General features: G+C 40.4%; 1 protein-coding gene across 2 annotated transcripts; it reads left to right on the top strand.

The window, feature by feature from the left end:
- The first annotated feature begins 868 nt into the window (after positions 1 to 868).
- On the top strand, positions 869 to 5,571 carry LOC105061575 (small ribosomal subunit protein uS5c). Of its 2 annotated transcripts, XM_073259494.1 has the most exons (3): positions 869 to 1,668; positions 3,712 to 3,952; positions 5,195 to 5,334. In XM_073259494.1, exons 1-3 carry the CDS (start codon positions 980 to 982, stop codon positions 5,198 to 5,200), a joined length of 936 nt encoding a protein of 311 aa, XP_073115595.1. In that variant the 5' UTR covers positions 869 to 979; the 3' UTR covers positions 5,201 to 5,334. The 2 variants fall into 2 exon arrangements, with proteins under 2 accessions (XP_073115595.1, XP_010943973.1); XM_010945671.4 differs by lacking the exon at positions 3,712 to 3,952 and having other exon boundaries at positions 882 to 1,668; positions 5,195 to 5,571.
- Positions 5,572 to 8,645: the final 3,074 nt, after the last annotated feature.

Raw genomic sequence — 8,645 nt, 5'->3', positions numbered from 1 at the left:
ACTTACCTTCCAATGAGGCTGAGGGGGAGCTGGTCGGCTGTGAGAGGGAGACCTCATCGACCACACCCACGAGAGGGAGAGAGAGGGAGAGCTGTCGCACGAGAGAGAGAGGGAGCCGATTGGCCGTGAGACGGAGAGCTCATCGGCCGCATGCATGCGAGAGAGAGAGAGAGAGAGAGAGAGAGAGAGAGAGAGAGAGAAAGGGAGAGGATGAGAAAGAGGGAGAGGGAGAGGGAGAGGGAGACGATCGATCGTGAGAGAGGGAGGGGAGAGTTTTTGTTTGAAGGGAGGGGAGAGGGCTTAAGGGTTTTGAAAGGAATGAAGTAGTCGAACGGACGAAGGGACCCTTGGGTGTTAAGGGACTCTGATGAAGTCATCCTATAGTAGGACGACTCACTAGAAGGCCGACTACAAATATAGGTGCGACGCTCTCTCAAGTGCACTGCTGAAGTCATCTTATGGTAGGACGACTTATAGAGTCACCCTATAGTACGATGATTCATATTGTCCGATCTGTCCTCCCAAGCTCGCATAAAGGATGGTGAGTCAGCATAAAAAATCGTCCTACCATAAGACGACTTTACTATAAATTGTCCTACCATAAGGCGACTCATATTATTCGACTTATCTTCTTACTGATATAAAGGATGGTGAGTCAGCATAGAAAGTTGTCCTATCATAAAATAATTTTTTTTATATAATATTTTTATAAATATTTTTTAAAAAATATTATTTTGATAAATATCTTTTAAATCAGCATTAAATTGATAAAAAACCTCTGATCCCGACCTTTTACAATAAATATATAAATATTAATTTTGATAACTATTTAATATTTATATCCATTTTGTATTCGCTGGAGAGCAGGGATAAAATCACCATTATCCCGTTATCCTTTTCGTACCAAATCGGTTTTGCTTCCCTAGATGGGCCTCGATTTCCACTGACAGTGGGAAGGAAGAAGATACTACTAAAAGCAATGGCTTCTACTTCCGCGGCGGTCGCCGCCGCTCTCTCATCGCTCTCCGTCCGCTCCTCCCTCCCCTTCTTGAATCCGTCCTTCTCCGTTTCCCACAACCCCAAGCTGAAAGCTCTTCAAACCCTATCTCTCTCCCCATCTGTCAACCCCCTCGCTGCCTCCAAATCGGTCCCTTGGGCCTCCCCCAGGGATGACATCGACACCTCCTTCTTCGACAACGTGAACCCCTATGAGGACATCCCCTTCAACCCTCCGGCCCCGCCGGAGGGCTACGTCCCGCCGCCGGCCTTCGATGAGCTTCCCCCCGAGACCGAGGACGAGATCGCCGCCGCCTACGAGGAGATCTACGGCCCGGCGTACAGTGGGGAGAGCAAGCTCGGCAACGACATCTATGTGATGGATGCCAAGATCAAGAAGGCCAGCGGGCTGCTGGGCCGGAGGAAGAGGGAGAAACCGAACGACGGGTTCGAGGAGCGGGTGGTGGAGGTGAGGAGGGTCACCAAGGTGGTCAAGGGGGGAAAGAAGCTGTCTTTCCGGGCGATTGTTGTGATTGGGGATAAGAAGGGGCACGTCGGTGTTGGCGTCGGAAAGGCCAAAGAGGTGGTGGATGCTATCGCCAAATCCGCCGTTGATGCCAGAAGACACATCGTCACCGTACCCATGACCAAATACTCTACCTTCCCTCACAGGTGAATGCGTAGTGAGATAAACTTAAACCACTTATTTTACCCCGTAAGGATTGGAATTTGATTCTTTTTGGCAGTGCATTCATAGAAAACTAATTGGGGTACTGCCTGCTTGGAGTTGCTGGTTGTCATTGTTTAACCTGGTTATTGGTGTCGCAAAGTTTGGAATTCAATGGTTTGTGGTCTGGTAATGTTCTTAGAAGTACCCTTTAATTGAGAAAGGGAACGTGGAATGAAAGCTTAGTTCAACTTCATAAAGTGGAATTGACGGGCCTATATTTAGCAACTTTTCTGTAGTTTAATTGATAAAATAAGATTTAAAACCCATCAATTTTCTTTATTTTGTGGTCAAGTCCTTGTCTTAAATGGTCTGATGGAATTCTATTTCTTAAATGAGTTAATGATGCAGTTGTAAGTGTTGGATGTTGAAAATGCATTGCCTTCTGTCCCCCCCATTCTCCCTTATTTTTTTTATTTATATTTATTTATTGTTTTTGCATAGCTGTCTGGCTGAAAAAGTCATTAGTTTCCTGTTTGTATTGATTATGCATCTTCATGGTTGCATTGTATGATTACATGGTGGCTGTACATCCATAGTGCAGTTGCAAACTTGTTAGATGGACTAAATTGAAAGCTGGGAGCTCTGGAACTTGATCTACCTTCTTAACAAACATTTTAAAGGAAATGACATTCTTATTTTTCTTTTTTTAAGTTTTAGTTATTATTCACATTTCTGTAGCTTTAGTAACAATGTTCGAATACAAAACTGGAATTAGGACAGAAAGCCTGGAGTGTGAGGGTCTAACAATTAGATTAAAGGTATTATGTGTAAAACAATTATGCAGGATTAGATATGAATTATGATGATACCTTTTGTACAAATTATGCTCCAAGGGTTGCCAACTATATGTGGTGCTTGCGTATTGGTCAGTTGCAAGAGTTCAATGAAACAAGTATTTAGAAGCTTTTTTTTCTTCAAGTTCTTTATTCTTAGGAGGGTGCAACTAGTTGAGTTGGTAAAGTCACTCAATCCAGCTCTTGCCCCAAGGCCAGGCTTCCTCCCATTCTCAAAAAAAAAAAAAAAAAAAAGAAAAAAAGAAAAAAAAACTCTTTATTCATAGACTAGCATAATATCTGAATCAAGACAGTGGAACAAGTACGATGCTGTTGCTCAAGGTTGAGCATCACAAGAAAAAATCTAGAATTTGATCAGAAGAGCAAAGCTAGAATTTTTAAGCCTTACTTGGAGTAGCTGTCTCTGCCTATATTCATACTGGAGTTCATAGCAAACTTACAGAAAAAGGTTCCCAGGTCTTCTAGAAGCTTGATAAGCATAACTAGGATATTTAGTTATCATGATTTCACTTTTCAATTATCAACTACTGCGAACAAGTTTTCAGATACTGAATGGAAAATAGCCAGTTACAATATGAATAGTGAAAGATAGCACACATGGAGAGGTTTACAAAATTGTGGACATGGAGAACTCACATATGAGTATGTGTAAGTAGAACTGGGATATCAAAGCCTAAATGCAGGAATATTTGACTAACACACCATGACTAACTTGATGAGCTGAGTCCCTATGAGGGGAGGGACAGAGAGACAATCATGCAACTAATTCTAGTTTTCTCAAAACCATTGATATATAATCAGCTGGTAATACATCTTTTTCTTTCAGAATCAAGTCAGCTGGTAGTTTTGGTTTCTAGTTTGATCATCAGAACTGTGGAACATATTTGCATCAATTTTTTCTCTGTACTCATCAGTACAAGAATCTCAGATACTTGTTCTTCTTCTAAGTTATCTTCCACAATTTTTAGCAGGCCAAATCTACCAACAAATGTTGTCTGGACCATATTCAGAGTAAAAAACAATTGATCTAAACATGGGAACTTGTGTATGTGCCCAGAAGTAGATTATTTAATCATGACCAAAAACATCAAGGATAGTAACTATTTACTGTCAAGCAACAAGTGGTGCCATCTAAACATCAGGCATCAGTTTTCTCTTTATCCAGTTATCTCCACATTTTATTTATTGCAGGCTCCCCAGCTTCACCCTTTTGAAAAGGCCTCTCAACTTGGTTATGAGGTTTGTCTGGGTGTGGAATGACTTATCTGCTCTTCACAAGATGGTTATGCTGGAAAATGACAATTTCAGCCGTGCCTTATATATTTGTGTTCATAGGACACTTTCCTTTCTACATGTAACCATATTCAAAGCAAGTTTCCTTTTTCACATGTCTTGGCACTTATATTGTATCCTACCTTCAGGATCCAATTTGGTAAGCTTCTATTTCACTTTCAGTCTCTTTTAGTTCTGGCTTGCTTCTCACATGCAACACATGGTTGTGCTTGCTTGCTTGAACATGCAGTTGTGCTTGCTTTCTTGAACATGTGGTTGCATTATGCTGTTCAATGGTGGTGACATTATTATCTAGTTGTGGTTGGAGTTTCCAATATCATCTTTATAGAGGATAACATTAACATCATAAAAGTTGATCTGTCATATCAAGGTTCCTGATATTGTTGGCATTATGAGAGCTCCAACCTCCTTGATCTCTCTGTTAGCTAGCATCTTGCTTCTTATTGACAGCCATGCCAGGTTCTTTTAGTCATTTTTCTTTAATATAATGATGTCCCTGCATAAAGAATAATTTATTATACTTTACATGAAAAATTTTGGTTGCCTTGTAGCTGTGATTCTTTTAAAGCTAGATAAAATGTCAATTGATATCTTTCTCATGAAGATTCAGAAATCTACAAAATCCACAATATAAGAGTCAGTCCCAACTGGTGAGTAAGATTTCATTTATCTGATTCCTGGACCATGATGAGTATTTCTGACATTGTGTCTCCCTCAATCACTTCATGTCAGTTTTTAGTCCCTCTTCCACATTTTACCACCTTTCAATTTCATCACACCTGCATTTGCAACTCCTGATTCTGCTAATGGGCCTGCATTCGTCGGTAAATTAGTCTGAAATCTTTGGGAAAGACTTGATTCATTATCTCATGTCTTCCCTTATGAAAAAAGATCAAATTGAAGGGGAGGTTTTAACAACGAGGAGGGAGGCAACTATTCAATCAGTGAATATTTGCTAGTGTGTGAAAGGATTTATGTAGGTGCATGAAATGAGGGTAAAGGATCCAATTTAAATCATCTGTGATTTGTTTATCTTAATACTTTGTTCACTCAGATCCAGTCAGAAAGCATTAGAAAGTTCTGGGTTATTGAATGACCTACAGTTTACTTGTTTCGGTTGGAGTTTTGACTCAACTGAACCATAAAAGAAATGACTTGCCTATGCTTGTACCACATGACCTAGTTGGGAGTAATTCTGACTTGAGTGTTCAGCAAGCTATGATATCTTACCAGTTAGTAGCTAAATGAAATTTCATGTGGTTGAATATCTTACCTTTATTGCTTTCCCTGATATCCTTCATTAAATTGTTTGCGGTGATGTCTTATGACCAATCATTCTGTGACAAATCTCACTTGCTTTCATTTTCTCGCACAACAATAGAGCTGATGGAGATTTTGGAGCTGCTAAGGTCATGCTAAGGCCTGCTTCACCTGGTACTGGAGTTATTGCTGGTGGATCAGTAAGGGTCGTGTTGGAAATGGCTGGTGTAGAGAATGCTTTAGGAAAGCAGCTAGGGAGTGATAATGCCCTTAACAATGCAAGAGCTACGGTAGTTGCTGTCCAGAAAATGAGGCAGTTTAGAGAAGTTGCTCTTGAACGTGGAATTCCAATGGAAGAATTATGGAAGTGATCAACCCTGTGAACATCAAGTCTTTTATGCTCGATTGCTTTTTTTCCCCCATCCATGTTTGTATTCTTGGCAAGAATGTTGTAACTAATTGAACATGTTCAATTTCATTTGATGAGTTGCCATTTTATATGATCTTCGTTTGCTGGTGGTATGGGGACAATAATGCATTACTTTTAAGCTCTGTTTTCAGTGAACCTTCCAAAGAACCCTTTGATTGTGCTAAATTACTGTAGTTTAGGCGAGAGAGCAAAATCAACTAGCAATTAACAGTGTTTTGGCAAAGGTTTCTTTCTCGAGATACCATCCGTGAAGTGCTTGTCTTCTCTATAAAACAGGTAATTCAAAAGGGGAACTGGAATGAATGCAGAGATGCAAAAGTCTACATCAGAAAAATTGAGGATCCAGATTAAATTCATCATCATCTACATCGCGTATTCATATTATGACAGAGAAGTCTTTGGCGTATTAAATAGATAAACCCAACTTAACCAGTAGAAAGACTATTTGTACATTTTAGCATAAAAATAAGATCATCAGATTCTTGCTTTGGAGCTGGGGTTTTGACATGGAAATCAAGAGATTTTTGAGGTTACCATTGCAAACTTATCACTCTGTATTTGAAGCCTAATACTCTATGAACAACTGCTCAAGCTGTGCTTAATTAAAACATGTCTCTACATGCATTACGACATACCATTTCAAGTTTCAAGCACTGGTGGCGTGCTTCTTGTTGATTTGGCTTCTCGTTGATAGGTTTTCCGTTCTTGAGAGTGGAAAAAGGTGACCTTTTCTGATAAGGTAACAAAAGGAGAGAGATAAATTTCATGGTTTTGGAATTACAAAATTTGTACCCCTTTTAAATCGATAAGTAACGAAGAAATATACGCTTGACAGAAGGGGAATCTACTTTGTCTCTGCTTCTTTCAGAGAGATGAACATATGCAATTTAAGATAAGAGGGTGAGAAATGCAACGACGCCTCTTGGTTAGCTTCTCTAAAGGGCTCATTTTTTGGAGAACACGGGTATGGTGACAATGTGACAGGCAGTTTTTTTTTTTTTTGTGGTAAACAATGTGATAAGCAGGTAGAACCCTAGCAGACAGAAAAACTTTCAGAACCATAGCACGTAACAAAGATATCTAATAACTTGATAAGTAGTTAGAAATAGATTTAGCATCAATCTATATTGGTTGACTGCCTCCATTACGTTGTTACTAGTTTTTAATTTTGAATCTTTCAAATCTTTCTTGCAGTAGATCTGGACTGATGATTTTTTTTTTTTTTTAGTTCTTCGATAAAAAGATTTATTGTCTTCATAAAAAAGAGGAGGTAGAACGAATAAAAATTTCATGTTCGATTCATCTCTAGAGTTATATATCTATTTCATGAATTTTTTTTGATCCAACCTATAGGAACCAATGCAAGTAGTATGATGCAGGATGCTATTTTCTTTAAGGTGTTGTGCACTTCATTTCCTTATTAATGTACTCAGTCCCATTAGTGTGAAGAACCTTAATTTTAACATCAAATTATCCCAATTATTTTATGAAATTGCTTCAAATGAGAGGGACTTCATCTTTGGTTTTCATAAAATGCAACCCACGTGACTCCAGAATAGTTATGGATGAAGAGAATATAATATCTAAGGCCAGATAATAAAACAACAGAAAACTGTTCCCAAACATCTGATGGTAAGTGTTACGGTGATTACTGTGAGCGTTTCGGATCAGCGTTATATCACAAGATATTTCAAGTTCTCGGATCATCAATATGACCGTTGACTATTGTATGAGCTTAGGAGTCCATCTCCATGCTGAGCTGAGGCATCTCCGAAGTCTGACTTATATATGAGTTGCTCAACCGACTTATTTCTTCAACGGACGTGACAACTATCTATCCTGAATAGATAAGATTTGGCAAAACCATTTTCTTTGATCTCGCGGGAGCGATTAAGGGCTGGATTATCTCGTCCAGTTTGGCATGTCCAACAGTCCGACAATCTCGAGAGCGTGCAATCTTACAGCTAATAACCCAGTTGTCTGACATCCTTTTATATAAACAATCAGAGCCTCGAGGATCCAGATAAATTCAATCAAATCCTTCTCAGAGAATCTGTTGCTACTCCTTTGTTCTCTATTTTTCTGACTTGAGCATTGCCGGAGCCAACCTCTGGTTTGGGATTTATTTTGTAGGTCACTCCAGCGACAACCTCTGATTTTTTGATTCCGATCGACTTAAGCAGCAATAGATAGAAGAAGGGCTTACATTCGCATTCATGACTCCAAGACGGATATTTTTTCAACTTTTCAATGCTTTCGCTTTCCGACAGGAAGCCAGCCATGCTGATAATCAAGTTCAACCGCTAGTGTCGGAAATTCCTCTGTCAGTTCCATCGGTTGTCCCCCTATCGGTTCAATCGGCCCCGCCGGCGCCAGTCATGATCGATTAATTCGGTCAACTTTTTCAACAAGTTCAACATCTGATGACCACAGTCCAGGCGGTCCAGATTTTTCTCACACCCTTTTAAATGGTGCCACAACCTCCCCAGACTGTCCCTGTGTCCCCTATAGTGGTGCATCATACAGTTCTCTCGATGGTACCGTCTATGCCTTCTGCAGCGGCATCTCCACAGAATTCTGCTTTGACTGCGGCTCTGCAGTCACCACCTCAACCAGAGCTGCAAATGCCTTCTCGAAGTCCGAAGAGAAGGTTAACTCATTAAAGTCACCTTAGGATCCAGCAGCCAGCCAGACGGCGATCTCCAAGCCCATGGTCAGGCCATGACTCAATCCCCAAACGTCGATCTCCTCTACGCTTCGAGGCTGGTACTGTCCATGAAGTTGATTTTGAAAGATGATTTCAGAAGCTCGGCCAATAGTTAGGCCAGAAAATAGAAAAGGCCTTCAACAATAATGGCTCCTCGATGCTACCCTATGAAGGGTAAACAGCCAGCCGCCCTTCATCCCGAGAATTATGTAGGAACCACTCCCCTTGCACTTCAAACTACCTCAGTTGGAGGTCTACGATGGGACCACAGATCCTATCAATCATGTGGAGATCTTCAAAGCAACCATGCTCCTTTAGGGAACATCAGATGCAATCCTCTGTCGAGCATTCTCTTCAACCCTCAAGGGGGCCGCTCGATAGTGGTACTCGAGTTTGAGACCAACGTCTATCCATTCTTTTGAAGATTTGTACTAA

Source organism: Elaeis guineensis, chromosome 6 (genome assembly GCF_000442705.2).
Source record: "Elaeis guineensis isolate ETL-2024a chromosome 6, EG11, whole genome shotgun sequence".
NCBI classification, from domain to species: domain Eukaryota; kingdom Viridiplantae; phylum Streptophyta; class Magnoliopsida; order Arecales; family Arecaceae; genus Elaeis; species Elaeis guineensis.
This window is presented reverse-complemented; position numbering and strand designations above follow the sequence as displayed.

What these genes read in the sequence shown, in the direction of transcription:
- LOC105061575 (XM_010945671.4), top strand. Translation starts at nt 980, where the DNA reads ATGGCTTCTACTTCCGCGGCGGTCGCCGCCGCTCTCTCATCGCTCTCC. An exon ending in TACTCTACCTTCCCTCACAG is followed by an intron (nt 1,669 to 5,194) that starts GTGAATGCGTAG and finishes GCACAACAATAG; the next exon opens with AGCTGATGGAGATTTTGGAG.